The following is a 17,112-nucleotide window of genomic DNA, read 5'->3' as shown; positions in this document are numbered from 1 at the left end:
AAACCAATTTCTGATGATCCACTTTTTGATTTTTCATGTACAAACTGTATATAAACTTCCATCCAGTTTGATCCCGTGCATGAGCTTCACATATGTTCTTGACACGACGTTTATGCTTCCCTTTAAACATGCCTACCACTCTTATTACTTTACTGTTTCATGTTAACTTTGAGAAATACTCAACACTTTTATTTCTCGCCAACCTGCACCACGCTGCTGCAGAGGTGGACATCTGCCAGGAGCACATTTTCAAATGCATGAGCCTTTTTCCCACTTATTCTAAATCATAGCACTGTATGAAGGAGAAAATACATAAAAGCCTGGAGTTTGGTATCGCTTTTAAAAGCATATCTAAAGAAATCCAAAGGGCACCAGTAAAGTGCAGACCTCAATCAAGGCCAGTAGCCTGGTGTTCTTCTGCAGAGCTGCAGAGAGAATAATGGTGCTGTATTTCTGGATATTTTTGTCATATCCAATATAAGTGCTTTTTCAAGGGTTGGATTTCTGCCATTTGATATTTGTTTGTGTCTAAATGACAACACATCAGAGTCCCAATCATTGCAGCTTGGTGGATAATACTCCTGATCTGATAGGTTGATTGGTGCTTTTGTACCCTATGCTTCAAGCATCCGTCAAAGTTGAATGAAAATTGGGCCACTACTTTGATGATTACACTTCACATCCAAGCTGAATTTGCTCACTTTTAATATTAACGACAAGCTTTACTGTACATAGTGGAATGACCCTCTAAACAAAAAAATGTGTTAAATTATACTGAGAGCAGGGAGTGTTATTTGTCCTCTCACTCTGACTTGACTCTGAGATTTGCTGTATCTTCTATCTTAAACATGAGCTACTTTGCACACAAGCTGCTGCCTTCTCTCTTTTCAGCCGGAGCTGTCAGTTGCTCTTTTCTGCTGCCTGTGAAGCTGCCTTTGCAGCCTGCAGTAATCCCTGATCATGAATCCCTAACTCCCTGAGTAAACTGGAACTAGATGTGGCCACAGATCCATGGTAACGAAATTCCTCAGGGTGAGCGCTGGCTTTCCAGCCTTGCTGTTAAATCTCATCTGTTATCTCAGTAAACCTAAGCCTCTTCTGCTCATGTGCCTCATCTGCTGCGTCTTCTCATGGTGAAGTGACTTCCTCCTTATAAGAAAATCGCTGGTGAGTTTAGGACCACCGCACCAAGCAAAGTCGTGGTACATGGTTAGAATTTAAGTTGCTGTGTTACTGCTGTCGCTCTCTAAGTCCGACCTGCTGCTGAATCTATCATGTCATAGCAACTTAATAATGCATGTTTCCCTAATAGAATTAATCTTTTTATTTAAGCTAAAGCACAATTTACATTCGTCTGAACCTGACAGAATTATCATCTGTCTATTCATCAAATGTAAAATCTATATATGCAGATGTGATATAATTCCCAATGTCATCTTACTTTTGATGAAACTAAAGATTGTCCTTACGACCTTTTCTTTTGGCGTCTTTGGATTGGAGAAAACAATGACTTGGAATGGATTAAAAAACTAAATCTGAGAGGACTAAAGAATTTCAGAAAAAAAGAGCAGTGAGCAGTTTCTGGTTTCATGCTGGTGCTCAAGGGCGACAACTACTGGTTAAAAAAGTCACACATTCTGTCTTTAATAAAGTCCCCTTTAATGCAGACTATTCTTCTGGTTGAGTTGCATCAGTTACTTCATTTGTTTTTCCATTTTAGGTTTTATGGGAAGCAATTGTGAAGTTGACATCGACGCTTGTGCTCTACCCAACAACACATGTCCATCCAGTACTCAGTGTTTGGATCTCCCAGCTGGCCTTGAATTCACCTGCCGTGTACCTTGTCCTCAAAACCTCCAAGTAAGTAAAGCCTCTTTAACCGTTTCACTGTTCTCTTCTTCTGCTGTTCTGCACCCACCTTTGAATGAGTCCTCTTTAGATCTATGCATTTTTAAAGAGAACTCTGTCTTTTGTTTATTTACATCAACGCAGCAACATGATCACAACAGCAGGGAACAATAATGAGCTTCTTTAGTGTCATTTTGTGACCTATTTTATTCAGATGAGTTTCCACTAAAAGCCAGCGAACAAATAGTTTGATGGTTTTTGTCTTAAGAAGTCTTAACAGAATGCCGTCGTTATTTAGACAAGACAGCAGAGAGAGTCAGAAAGCGGGGCGAGAGCTGTCGATTAATCGGTCTTTAATTAGAACTCAATCAAACCATTATTGCTTACAAAAACGGAAAGCTAAATCTTTGAGGGGTTTTAAATGAGATCTGCAAACTCCAACTCCCACCATGAACTGAATGTTAAAGCCAAAAACTAAAAGGTACCACGTATTCATTCAGTATGTCATTTATAAAACGTGGTAATCCTTTGTTATACAAGCAGGGATAACAAGAACTCCCACAAGAAATTTGACAACAAATGCCATGATCCATAAACACGGCGATCAGCTGGTGCTGAAGCTGCAGAGTATGTTGGTTTACCCAGGAAGAAATCTGTATTTAACTCTGACTAATGAGGGAATTTTCTGCTTTCTTCTGATTAATGTTCAATTGGAAATGCTTCAATGAATTTAATCAATACTGAGCTGTTGTTAAGTGAACGATTGTGAACTGTGGCCTGCCTCTAAATATATTAACACACTGTATAGGTTTTCTGATTATTCCACAGAAGCATGTTTGACATGTCTTCCAGATTTTCAAGGATTCATGGTCAAAGCGAAAACAAAAAGAAAAAAAAAGCTTTGGCACTTTCCTTGCAAAATATCAGGGGAAAAAAATGAAAAAGCTGGAATTGATCTCATTTTTGCCAGGTTTTCTTGCTTCTGGCATGCCTACACGAGGAGCACATTTACAGGAATGAAAAGGCCTCCTGCCATCGAAACGGATGAGTGCATCTGAAGATATGCAATGTCTGTATTTTTGAATCTGCCACGTGAAGAGGGGAGCTTCTTCAGATGACAGGTTGAGATGATCACTCACTGTGGAGAAAGGCTGCTGTTGGCTCCCTTACAGAAACGCCATGATGGCTGCATAATACACCTTCCTAGAAGCCGACTCTTCCTCTTCCCCTTTGTTTACCCTCCTTTAAGTATACACATGTAGCAGCTAGCAGGCACATCTGTTCTGTTACAGAGAACACTTGGGGAGGTTTAGCCCTTGACTAGCGTTGATCCAGTCTTGTAAGACATGATTTAGATGCTCCACATAACACTGAGAGAAGCCAGAATAAAACCATGAATCTGTATTCATGAGTGAGTCAGATGGCTGTGATGAAGCTTAATTTGAGGCTGCCAGGAGCAGGAAATGTCTCCAGGTTTCATTCTCATATATTGGTGACATTTTAACCAGCGTAGGCTCTCTCTAATCTAAGATATTAAGACACCAAATAAAGCAATTCCATGTTGACACGTTTATCTAATGTTTTTTTTTTTTTTAAACAGCCATGTGCCAACGGAGGACGCTGCGTGCTGAATAACGCCAGCAAATACACCTGTATATGTGCACCTGGTTGGACCGGTCAGAACTGCCGTATAAATGTCAATGATTGTGTTCAGCATTGGTGTCAAAATGGAGGTACCTGTGTGGACGAGGTTGATGGCTACAGGTGAGCTTTGGAATCCTGCTTTTCTTCAGGCTGTTCATGCAGGAGAATGTCAATGATTGTAAAAGTCGTGACATTTACTGTTCTCTCCCCTCAGGCTTGAAAGACTTCTTCCAACTCTATGCAGTATTAAGACATTCTCTTTATTGTGTCCATAGCTGCCTTTGCCCCAGAGGATACAAAGGTGTCTACTGTGAGGAGGACATTGATTACTGTGTTGGTCATCACTGCTCTGAACACGGTGTCTGCGTGAACCAGCGGAATAACTTTACCTGCCGCTGCATGCTCGGATACGAAGGCTCGCTCTGTGAACTGGAAACAAATGAGTGCAACAGCTTCCCCTGTGCGGGCGGCGCCACCTGTGTGGACCTAATCAGTGATTATCGGTGCCACTGTCCCCCGGGGTTTGAGGGTATGAGACCATCTGATATGAATGTGAGCCTATTTAAAGCCATTAGTACGGCCAGCCACAGGAATCTCAGCTTTTCACAGCAGGTTGTTAGTCTATTGTGAGGAATTAAAAGCCAAGAATGTGCTGCGTTGGTATAGCTTCTTGAGCATGAAGATCATTAAACAGATGATAGATATTTTGTATTTGAACTTAAGATGTAAAAGTGGTGACTCCAAATATGCCAGTTATACATAGAAGAAGTAATGGGAACAGTTAGGGTAAACCATGGTTTCCTTCCTAAGGCAGGATTGTTAATTTGATCCAGATCCACTTTTTAAGATTTTGGTTGAATTTGTCTTTCGGTCCTGACAGAAATGTTACATGCACTCGCGAGGTGTTCTGACTAAAGTAGCATTACAAAAGATCCAGCGTTTCACCGCCCGATGGACGAGCTAGGCAGTGCTACACGCTGACAGCCAACCAAACTTTCTTGAAGTCCAGGGGATATTTAAACATGGCACATTTTGTGTTTGTCCCTTATTAATGCAAGTGAGGTGAAGATTATTTCAACCAATCAATGAACTGTCGTGTGTCTTGCTGGACCCTTAGGGTTGGATCAGTGCGCCTGGCGCTTCAATAGTTAAAAAATAGGATTGCTTATTTTGGTACTATTCCCTGCTTTTTAAAGTGGAAATGGACAAACCAAACTGAAATGGGCCACTTGGAGCAAACAGGGCATTACCTATAATATCAATTTAAGATAGTTTGACATCTAAGACATTTGGCACTCTAACTTTCCTTTTCTTTTCTTTTATGAGCCATGTGTATTGGAAAGGTCCAAATTAAACCGAGGAACAGAAATATGTAAGCTGATAAATTCATTAATACATGCTGGCATAACAACCTGTCACACTACCATAGACCGTGTGCTTGTGCTGCATATCTAGACTCGGAGGTACTGTCAGCAGCTACCTTAATTATGTGAGGATCTTACAGTGCATGATTAGCAGAGCACTTTCCAGTGTGTTGGGTCATGATGGCAAAAGCACAATTACCTTTGGTGGAGACAGGAGTGCAGGGAGAGGAGCAGTGCCTGAGGTTGTCAGGTTGGTAGTTCTCTATGAGCTCTGCAGTTCATAGAGGACTTAGCAGGCTAAAATATCGCCAGGGGCCAAGCCTAGTGGGGCTTTAAATGTGTCAGTAAAACATTGAAAGTATTCTACATTTACCTTTCGCCCAAAGGATACAAGAACTGAGGTTGGACCGTTTTTGCATTCAACAAGCTGAACACATTATCGTTCAATCACAGTTTGAGCCTGTAGAATTACAGGTAATAAACTCCCTCTGACGTCAATAAATTACAATTTTCAAACAAACAAGTATGGGGTGAATGTGTGGTAAATGTTGCTATGGCTACAATTAATATTCACCTATTACTGCACTGCAACTTTAATTTATTTTCCAATCATTCCAACATGTCCACAGTGGCAGAAAGTGTGTTAGTGTAAACATATTTTAAGCTGTATTCCCAGTGACAGAAATGAATAGAGTTTGTTTGTTTCTCCCTGCAGGACGGTCCTGCTCCGTGAATGTAAATGATTGCTGGTCGCAGCCTTGTCTAAATGGAGGCTCGTGTATAGATCTGATAAATGACTACATTTGTCATTGTCCGCTGGGTAAGTACCAAATTCTTGTGTTGTATTGAACATGTTTATAAAAATATCATGCCATTAATTTTCTGTGTACTGTGTACCTTGGGGATGCATGAAGAGGTTTTGTTCTTTTTTTGTTCATACACTTGTCTGTTTAACGTATGTGACTAATGTGCCTCTTAAAATAGCGCAATAAAGAATTATAGAGTATCTCTGGAAATGAAATGTTGAATTTCATTTAATAAACAAGTCCCATAGAAAATATAAATGTGCATCATGACCAAAGATAAAAAAAAAAAAAATCCACTTTAGAAGGTTGCTGTTTCTTGCTAAATGCATGTCAACATGACATCTCTGATCAGATGTTGCCTAAACTGAATCTCTTTGGACCGCCTTTGGAAAACTCTGAGCGCTGAACAGCAATTCCCACAAGTCTGGCACATATGAGGCTGTACAATTCTGCACAATTTACAATGACATTTTGACTTCTCTGTATGACACACAGCAAACGTTTGCTTGGTTTTCACATAGGACAGATTGGCTGGCGAAGCTGCATCAGTCAAGATCCCTTGGGCACCAGCTTGCTTTTTCTCTCTTCCCAACTCACACATGCATTTGGGCCGGTTTTCAGTGGGACCAGTGTACATAAAACCTCTTCAGCCTCTCCCCACCACAAATGCACTGTCCTTTCTGTAGGTTAGATGTGCTAAAAACAACGGCAAGGCAATTTCTGCTAAAGGCTCGAAACCCCAGTGATAAAAGGCGGGCAGGAGGTGTGGTGAGGAGCTTGGAGGAGGCAGAACAGAGAGCCCCGAAGGGTGTTTAGGTGTGAAGGAGATCAGAAAGGTGCAGTGGTGCGAGGTTATGGAGAGCCTTGAAAGTGGAGAACGTTATACTGTAGTAAATGCGATACTTTAAAGGGAGCCAGTGGAGTTGTTGAAGGACAGGATGTCTTACTTACTGGTGTTTTAATTAAGGTTCCCCATGTTTTTACAAATCTAAATGTATGGCATTTTAGAACACATGTTCTTCAAAGGATCCATATTCAGTCTGTAATAGAAAGTAGTGTTGCAGTCCTCAGAGTGTGGCTGATTTCACTGGTAATGAAATAGCTAATCACTGCTTGATTGCACGAGTCAGAGGGCCATAGTCGGCCCACTTGGCAATACAAGTCCAATGTCACATTCCATCGCAAACAACCTCATCACACAGGAGGGGAGGTACAAACTAATATTTGAAAGGGAACAAAGGTGTAAAGGACACACACAGAGCACTCTGCCACAGACCAGAGAAATTATTTCTTTAACCTTTCAATCCTTTCTTTGCAGTATCGCTTTAAAAGAAACTTAAGGCTTTAGCCCCGGCATCATGTGTATGATGGTCAACAATGTACGTTTAGAAAGGGCCTGAAGGTCAAAGAGGGCCAACACCTGGTCATAGGTTAAATGTTTGAGAAATGTTACAGGGAAATCTAAAATAAAAACAATAAAAGCCAAATAATAACTCACAAAACCTAAATTACCTTTCGCTTATAAATATTTTAAAGCACTTGAAGTAGCTCCAAGAAAGGACATTACAAGAAGCAAAACAACAATACAGGCTCTGTATTTCTTTTGCAGATCAACACTTATGAACCAACGTCCTTTAACCTGTGCTCAGAAAGAAAATCCTCCCACTGTTGAGTCGACGTTGAGCTTTTTAGCCCTCCGCCTGTGCACCTCCCTCAGCTAAACATCCCTCTGCTTTATGGCACACTAAATCATCACACATGCAGGTAAAGTCATTAAAACAGTTACTGCCTGGAAACATGTGCAGCACCTGTTACGTGGTGTGTTTTTATGACATAATGGGTGCAGTAAATGCATCTCTCTAGATAATCTGCCCTTATTACCATCCTGCATTTTGCTCTAATTAGATTTAGGGAAAAAACAGAACACCGATGTGTGTGTAAAACTTCCATTATGGTTTTGATTTAATCGACAGATTTATAGACAGATGTATTTGATTACTTTATCCTTTCAGTAATTCAGTGAGATGGATGGTGTATCAGGTTTGCTTGCTTGTCCCTGAAAAAGGGTCAGAAGGAGTACAGTATCACTATTTTTAAAGGTCCTGTGTTTGATCCAAGTCCTATAAATATATGTTGTTGTTTTTTTTATGTAAAATGTTGCTGACCAAGTGGTCAAGGTAAGAGAAACAAGTTGAAATATGAGGCTTCTTTATTCAAAACAATGTTTTTAAAATCCAAATAGTAAAATATATAAGTAAAGGGCTTTTTAAAAAAGAAAAAATACTATTACTTTACTAAAAAAAGAGTCTTTACTGAGCATGATATGAACTCTACTAACACACTGAACAGAGGGAGAATGTCTGAGCCAGCTGACCAAAACAATAATAGCACATAGCGGAGGATGAGATAAGTGCTATCCTCTTCCAGAAAGCAAGGCTCCACCTTCAGTCTCATCTTTTTGTTTAAATCAGGAAGTAGAGCACATCAGCCAGGTAACTCAAAAAGTGAAGAGAAATTATTAAATATAAATATTACTTCATCAAGTCAGAAAACAATAAAACACTAATTTCATTGTTCAAGCAGAAACTACCAGTGGAGGAAAATGTTAAAAATCCTGCAGTTTGCCAAGTGTCCATTTAATGCTGACTTCGAGAGCCCCGGAAGTCACGTACTACACCACAATCAAAAAAGCCTTAACACCATAAATAAACATGTTTAAAGCCAGGTACAAAAAAACCTAAAACGGTCTGATTACTTATTGCCCGGGGAGTCGACCCACCATCCATCGTTGCACTCAATTTTATTCCAATATAACCTCTCAAAGGAGGTAATGAGCTTACATGCTACATGCAGGTTTCATTATTGTACAAACCCTTTTTATTTGTTAAACTTAATTTGAGAGTTTAGATCCAAGAACATGATTTTCAGCTCAGTGAAGCGACCAGAACATTGATGAGAGATATGATTAAACATGCTGATGAATGGCATTAATCCAGGCCAAGGGGTAGTAGTTATGACCCATGAGTGTTACCATCAACCACTGAACATGAGTATAGATTGGCTTCAGTTTAATGCATTCAACAATACATCACGGCATTTTTTGTTGACTTTAAACTTTGAGATTTCTATTTACATTTTTTTTGGTACTTTCTGTTCTCTTTGCAGCACAGTTTGGCTGAGCCTCTCGTAGCTGTCAGGTAGAAAAAGAAAGTCCCATTTGGAGCATTTGACACTGTAAATGTGACACTCCTTCATGCAACATTAACCTCCGAGTGAATTGCATGCACAATTGGTTATTAAACACTTCTGAAACACTCTGTTGGAGGCAATAGCTGTTCATTAACTAGTCGGGGCAATACATAATATGATGAGAAAAAGGTAGTTGGAAGGTCATCAAACATCTAGATAGATGTGTTGATGTAAAGTATGCTGCTCTGGATCAGAGCCACGATGAAGAAAGTCAAAAGCTACTTACAACAGGAAAAACACATTCTAATATGACGGTACGTAATCTTCACCACAGTAACCTTGGGATTGAACCTGTTCCTGCACAACACCTCCCTTCTCTCTCCTCCCAACGTTTCCTGTCTCTCTTCAGCTGTCATATCTAATAAATTTAAAATGGCCCCAAAAAATTACTTTAAAAAAAAAAAAATTAAAAAAAAGTTCCACGACTCTAAGTAAAATTTCAAGCCTTTGCAAATGTATACATTGGAGCAAAAATACCTTCCTTTTTTTAACCGAAGTGTCTTACTGTTCCCTGTGTGACGTCACTGAAATAAACACAATAATCAATTTCATGATTCCCCCTTCATGTCATCCTCAATTGTTCCAACAGTAATGACATATACCTCACCATCTGTCTGAGCTTTATTTACAACAATAGATATTGACAGGGGTATCTATCAGTGACATGCAGACGTGCATTTGGTGGACCAGATAAATGTGATATAGATCAGTTTGCTAGGGTAGGTCTCTGTCAATGATTCACTCAATTAGCATACTGCATAGCAGGTAGATTGCAAGGGGAAGAATCAATACCTCCATTAATCTGCGAAAGAAAAGGTCCTCTGACCTTATAAAGCAGAAAGCCACACAATATATATATAAATATATATTTACATGCGTCACATAATGGGTCTTATTATGCTGTTTTTTGTACAGGTCTGTTTCATATTTCACAAGGTTTTCTTCCCTTGCGTTCATTTAATTTTTCACTGCAGGGTTCAAGGGGAAAGACTGCTCCGTGGACATTGACCTTTGTTCGTTTGGATTGTGCAGTGAACATACGTTTATATGCTCTGAGAGCAAGGATGGACAGAACGTCTCTTGCATATGTGAAAGTGGTGAGTATGAGGATTACCTGAAACATGTGTTATTGTATTAATGCAGCTTTACTTAATAATTTCCTAGTTTGGGATACATAAAGTACATCTATCTATCTACCAGAGCTACATTATTACATGGACCGTAGAGTGTGTATAAATAAGGACAGTGTTGCACAACTTCTTCCAGTTGTACAAAGTTGAGGCCAAAATGACCCAGTGACAGGAGTTGATATAATGCGCATTCGGAGCATTGAGTCTGTGCAGCAGGGATTGATTGACTGACTGATTAATAGAACTTTTGTGAATCAGGCAGCGTCATTTACAACAAAATACAAAGATATAATTTGACACAATGCCAAACAAATATTCAGAGTCAAAGTAAGTAAAAGAAAAGTTACGCTTTGTTTGCATTTTTTTTGGAGGACTTACACTTGTTAGTTTACTGTCGAGCCTTGAAGGTCTGCTACTCCTTGCAAGGACAGTATAAAACGTGTTTTAGTGTTTGTTATGTTTCCTCTCACTGCTCTTTCTCTACTCTGATAATCTGGCCAAGGATGCTGCACATTAAATCTAAACATTAAATCAGGTCTTTTATGTACTTCATATCAACATTTCTCTGTTGTTCTCATGAAAAAAGCACATGTCCTTCCATGTCATCTTTGCTCTAGAGTTAATTTATCGTGGAGGCTGTTGTCCTCACCGCGGTGGCCGGTTCAACTGCGATTTCGGCCCTTTGATGCATGACATCCCTCATTCTTTGCTACTAACATTTCTGCTCTCTCTTCGGCTGTCCCATCTAATAAAGGCAAACGTGTCTTAAAAAGTTCTCATGCTAAACAACAGAAAAATACTACAAAAATAGAATAGAATAATTTAACACCTTTTTAACTGCAAACGAAGTAAAGGCAATCAATTTTATAGCACAATAAAGAAAATCTAAAATTAGCTTGAAGGGGCTTGAACATCTCTCCAGCTTTTAATACTTTATAAACCACAGACCCTTGGATAGAGGTTGTTGTATGCATAATCTCACGCTACTGCTCATTTACACAGATTAACTTGACAGTTCCTGCAAAAACACTATTTTGTTTGCGTGTCAGTCGCGTCCCCCTGATTCCCCTCCATGAGGATGACAGTGTTATCACAGCAGCAGTTGCCAGCAGTGACAGGGATAACACAGCTGTAAGTAGAAAAGGCTTGACCTGCTAGATACTGTGAGCCCTGCCAGGGGTAAGCAGGCTTCAGAGTTCTGCAAGGGCAGGATATATGTGCAGTAAGTGACAGAGTGCCAGCGCTACATCGTGTGTACATGCACAGGAAGTCAGGCAGCTTATTCCTCGGTGAGGTTACGGTACTTGAAATAAAAATATTTTCCCTGCCAAGCCAATCATAATTCAGTCGACACGACTCCACACCAGCTCTGCTATCTCTTTCCAAATGAATGGCTATTACACAGAAGTTCATGTAACCCAATCAATAACAGTAACTCCATTACTCCTGTTGCACTTATGCTCGGCAGATGTCAGAGTGAAGGATTGTGAGTGATTTCCTATGTAAATGAAAGCAACCTGCGGCGAGCTGCTCTCCCAGATCGCTTCTCAAGGGCAAACTGTGAGATGCTGTCTTGTCTCGGTGCTTCAGGTCGGCAGCCTTGGCATGCACATTATCTAATGCTTGCCAACCTAATATGTTGCAAAACGTGTTTCTCCACTGTATATCGTTTGCCTGTCTTTTTAACCTAGTGTTCACTTCTCGCACTTAATCACATCAGTGAAGTCAGAGTGTTACATGGATTCAAAATGGTGGGCAGTGCATTGGTAATTCTGCTTGATCAATACAAGTACAGAATTATGAAATATGTATTCTTTGTTTTTGCCCTAAAAACACTATGATTCGTTCCTTTTCTTTGCACAACTGAAACTCTCACTTTTCACATTGTCATAGAACATTCCAGGCATGCTGCCCCTGAAATCATCCTGACATGCCTGTCACACATGCACCTCACAGAGGCAGGTCATGATGTTTTAAATGTGACACAGATGAACGAACAGATGACATGTCGTTTTTTCTTACCTTCATATCAATACTACATGTAGTCCAAGATATTCACAGTATTTCATTAGAGTGAAGACGGAGATACCTGGGAACAGGTTTCATTACGTGCACAGAGATTGCACCAGTTGGATGCTGGTCACAGAATAAAAACATAATCGCAACCTCCCGCTTTCCTGTTGATATTTGTTTCTGCGTTGACACATCAGCCACCCCAACTTCCTGCAGAAACAAACTAGGACTGAAAACATTTCCAGGTGAAGTAGAAGCAACATTTTCAGCTGCTTTTCTTCACACAGACAACTTACTCGGAACATTTCAGGACATTTTCAGAAGTTTTGTGCGTTTGTGAATCGGTCTTGGAGATCATATTTTAAAGTAATTGTAACCCCAACATGATGTCTGACAGCTGGATCTTTTTGTTTTACGTAAATTAAAGTGTTGTTTAAGTACCTGAACTCTAAAAAATTAGTCATTAAGAGCTTCACTTGGCAAGTGGTTTTATATACCCAAGGAATTTGCATTGCAGTTGTTTTTGCCTGCTTGTTGTTCTCCTTTTTGTATAGCTTCTGTATTATTCCTGATTAAAAACTGCCTATTCTGACTTTTCTTTCTATTTTACTTTTTTTTTGTATATTCTTTATTAATCCCTGAGGGAAATTGCTTTTTAGACTCTGTTAATGAGAGATATTTTTCTCACACACATGCACAATAAGGACCTGTCCACATGCACTGGAGAGATGTCAGAGTGCGGCTGTTACACAGGGAGCAAGCCAGAGCGGTTGGGGGTCTGGTGCTTTGCTCAAGGGCACCCAAGTCCTGACCGACTGAGCTGCTGCCGCCCCTCTTTTTCCACTATTTCCAACCAGAGAGAGCATCTTAGTACCTGTAAGCCCTGACTAATACTTGGCTGACAATGTGAATCATTCACAGACACAACACATGCTCCTTGGTAGGAGAGTGTGTGGTTAACACACAGACAGCCTTTGGAGCAGCAGTAGCGATTCGCCTTAAACGCTGACATCTCTCTTTATTGGCCTGTGGGCGTGTAGGTGTGTGTAAGTGTGTATATGGTGTGAGGGCTTCTACACATGTGCACTGATGCATGTAATATTTTTCATGTGGTTCCCCTTTTGTATAGATTGACTTAGATCTTAAAAATCACTGCATTGGGCCTGTTTAATGTAATACATCAGGAAGCCAATGACTGGCTCTTATTAAACATGATTAAATGATCCAGTGAGCTGAGTCTGCATGTGCCCAGCAAGCTCTTTAAATCAATACAAGCTTTGAAAAGCAGTGTTTGTTTGTGAAAACAAAGTCATGCTGATCCTAATTGACTGAGGAATGAAACCAAGCAAAAGAATCCCAATAACAGCGTCTTTCTTCTTTACATATGCTGCAGGGTTTTCAGGCTCGTTCTGTGAAATAAATCTCAATGAGTGCAAGTCCAAGCCATGCCATAACGGTGGTATTTGTGTGGACGGGATTAACCAGTATCGGTGCTTCTGCTCAGAGGGTAAGTTGCAAAGCAATTAGTTCTCCAAATAGTCGAGTTGATTCAACTGTGTGGCAGATTCAGACCTTTGTGTACAGCCAGCAACTCTGAGCCGTGGAGTTGTGGTTCTTTTCAAATCACCTCCAGATTTAGCTTTGCATTTAGATTGATAGGGTTATAATTTACACTGAACATTAGCATTCGTTACTGACTTGTAGGGCCCGACCGATAAGCGACACTGTTGTCAGAGTTTAGGAGGGAAAGAATCTGATACCTATATATCGGCCCGATATCTTTTTTTTGATCTATCTTCAGTCTGTGGAGATGCAGAGTGATAATGCTCGTTGTAAACCATATAGTGCCCTCTGCAGGTGAAAGAGAATTGCTAGTGTAATACGATGAAACTCTAATTAATTGCTATTTGAATGGTGAATATATCAAATCATATCAGCGCTTCTCTGTGAGGAAATTAGCCAATACCAACAGTCGCTAGACAAGCTAATATCAGCCGATATCATCAGCTGGCCGATTAGCCGGTCAGACTCTTCATTAGTTAAAGCTATTACATTAGCTGCGTCTGGGAAGTCCAGCATCTGTTCGTACCTTTGAGGTATTTTGTCCACTCTAGTACTGCTTCCTGGTCCAAAGCTTGACCACGATTGGGTCATGCTCTTGTGGAGTTCAGCATGTTGTTCTGTGTGTTCTCTCCATATTGACTTTCAATTCTGATCCATCTGGATGTCCCAACTAAAGCAGCACTTTGGGGACTTGCACATTACATTAAAGGTTATTTTGTATCTGTGGGATTGTTGAAGTTACCCAAAAACAGAACAGATACGATTACCTGCATGCAGCTCAGGACCGTACATTCAGGATTCAACTTTTCTTGTGCAAGTAAAAGACATTTTGATCTTTACCTTCTATTGTTGCCAAAACCATATTGATAACAACATATAGCATTTAGTCCAAGCAAACACACCAGGTGATTGTGTTGATTTGCCGTCTTAAGCCCAAACAGCAGGAACTAAGTGAGCTTATTGTCGAAGTTTTCTCTCAGATCAGAACATACGCACGTACAAAGGTGTTTGAAGCACATGATGGTGACTGCTACCTTTCATTCATGATGATTTTAATTTCATATATCCGCATGTTTCCAGGGTTGAAGGTCACGTTTTCCCATTTACATAAAGTCATTGCATCTCTACAATAAGCAGAATTAATCTCAGCCATTTTTTCCGATCATTTCTTGGTCCAGTTGACATCTTACCTGTGAGACATACCTCTGACTGAACCTCGATCGGCGGTGAAGGCTGTTATGCATTTTTAATGAAGTCGGGATAATTGTGAAATTTTATGAGATGGAGAGAGGTGGAAATTGGTTCCATGGTCAGTTTGAGAAATGATGAGAATTTGACCTGCACCGATGGTGCTGATAGCCAAGCATTAGTCATGGGCCTCCTGTAGCTGCAGTGTGTGACAGTGCTAATGATAGTCATTTTGTAGCGTGACCATGCAGTGGAATACATTTATGGCGGACTAAAATGTCAGAAATTGGCAGCACTCACTTTTACCTCCTGACTTGAACGTTTTATTTTCAAAACATCAGATGTGCTGATATAACTCGCTGTGCAAAAAATGTTAACTCGGTCGACACACAGTAACACCAAATATAATTTATTTCCTGAAACAGACAGTGTTGCAGGCTGCTCTCCGTATTATGGACTCCTCGACTTTTGATGAGCTTGCAGTGAAAGTCGGGTAAAATTTCACGACAGCAATAAATCGCTCCGGGGTGCGATTTGATTCTAATTAGTATCTTTTCAAGTCTGCTGTTTGCTGACATCCACACACCATCTCTGATGAGATTTTACTTTCTCTCTTTATTCCAGGCTTTGGGGGGCTGAACTGTGAAATCAACTATGATGAATGTTTGCAAGGATACTGCGCCAATAACTCCACATGTATTGACCTGGTTGCAGACTATGAGTGCATCTGTCCTTCGGGATTCTCTGGTGAGTTATCTATGTCATCATTTTCATAGTTTAGACTTTAATGAATGTGGTGCAGATTGATGACTCCTCAGCAGTGATAACAACCCAAGTGGTGCCATTGTTAAAAGCAAGAGCAAATTGACCGGTTTTTAGACTGACTCCAACTGGAGAATAGAGATATATTTGTCTGGATCTACTGAATGACACTTTTCTTACTCAAGCAGCATGCCACAAATGTTGTCTCGCATACATGTTAGCTCACATTTGACATACACTACACTGCCACATAGCAAATATTTAAGCAAGCTACAGGTGGTTACACTACTGTCCTCCAAACCAGCAAAACATGACAGGTGCCGCTTGGAGGACTTTTAATTAACTTGCACATGATTTAATTACAGTAACAGCAGTCTGTCTCTCACTCCTTCACTATAATACCAAAAAAAAAAGTGTACGTATGATGAGGTTAATTGATCAAAAATATGTCTTGGAATAGGTTTGAGTCAACCAATTACTTCCTCTATTTACCTTTCAGGTAAGAATTGCTCAACACCTGTTTCTGCATGTGCATCAGATGTCGTCTTCTGCCAAAATGGGGGGACCTGCACCCACAACGAAGCTGGTGAAACTCACTGTATATGCCTTCCAGGTATTACATGTGCACAGTTCTGCAGTCGATTGATTCTGAATTTGTTCAGCTCAGTCTGTCTTTTTATATACAAATCAAGCATGGCATTGCTTTCTTAGTAAGTTCTACTTTAATTTAATCAAGAAATGTAGTCATGCAGTAGTGAGCTCAGTTCTGTTAAGATTAAGCTCTGTAGGCCTAATCATTGTAACCAAAGAGTGTCATGTACTGCTCTTTGTTTATTCTGCTTCAATCCAGCCGTAAATACATGTTGGTAACACATATTAGTGTTGTTGATTGATTACCGTGATATTTCCATAACAGATTTTTATGCCAAAGTGAATACCATTTAAAAAGAAAAAAAAACAAAAACAGATTTTACGAATCCATAAATTAGTTACAATTGGTTGAAAAAAAGCCACTGTAGGCTGGGTGCTGTTGCTGAAATCCTTCTTTGGTTTTAGAGCTCGAGGCTCTGACTGAATAAAATATGCAAATCAGCTGTGAGGAAAAACAGTGGCAATGACAGCCTAACGTGAAATCACAATCCATGATATGTGCCAGACTTGGGAAGAGAGGAGGTGTACTGTAGTGAGCAGAGACAGCACATCAGTCACTTCTTTGATCCCACCTCTTACAGGATACCGTGGCGAAGACTGCTCCTCATCTGTGAACCTCTGTGTGTCAAATCCGTGTGACCCTGAGGGGACCCTCCTCTGTGAAGAGCTGGCAAATACTTATAGATGTGTGTGTCAACATGGCTACACCGGGCTGTACTGCAAAACACCCGTAAACCACTGTGTTGATGGCCTGTGTCAACACGGTTCAGCGTGTATGGATCTATCAGGAGGGTTCAAGTGTGATTGTTTACCAGGTAGGTTCCCCGTCCAGCAAAGCCTGCTTTCAAATGGAGGCAATTCCTCAAATTAATCATTTACGCAGCAGACACATTC

General features: G+C 40.3%; 1 protein-coding gene across 2 annotated transcripts in view; it reads left to right on the top strand.

Annotated features, from left to right (window-relative positions):
- The window catches only part of eys (eyes shut homolog), a 176,142-nt gene that overhangs the window by 33,417 nt on the left and 125,613 nt on the right, over positions 1-17,112 (top strand). Inside the window, exons 9-17 of one of the 2 annotated variants that reach the window (XM_079363046.1) lie at positions 1,721-1,860; positions 3,449-3,612; positions 3,768-4,021; positions 5,572-5,676; positions 9,886-10,008; positions 13,448-13,561; positions 15,430-15,552; positions 16,067-16,180; positions 16,800-17,033. In XM_079363046.1, coding sequence (XP_079219172.1) covers positions 1,721-1,860; positions 3,449-3,612; positions 3,768-4,021; positions 5,572-5,676; positions 9,886-10,008; positions 13,448-13,561; positions 15,430-15,552; positions 16,067-16,180; positions 16,800-17,033 — 1,371 coding nt within the window. The remainder of the gene's footprint in view (positions 1-1,720; positions 1,861-3,448; positions 3,613-3,767; positions 4,022-5,571; positions 5,677-9,885; positions 10,009-13,447; positions 13,562-15,429; positions 15,553-16,066; positions 16,181-16,799; positions 17,034-17,112) is intronic. The other variant, XM_079363047.1, reaches the window with a different exon arrangement.

This window comes from Symphodus melops (assembly GCF_947650265.1).
Source record: "Symphodus melops genome assembly, chromosome: 15".
Classification (NCBI taxonomy): domain Eukaryota; kingdom Metazoa; phylum Chordata; class Actinopteri; order Labriformes; family Labridae; genus Symphodus; species Symphodus melops.
Note: the sequence above shows the minus strand (reverse complement) of the source record. Positions and strands in the feature narration are given on the sequence as shown.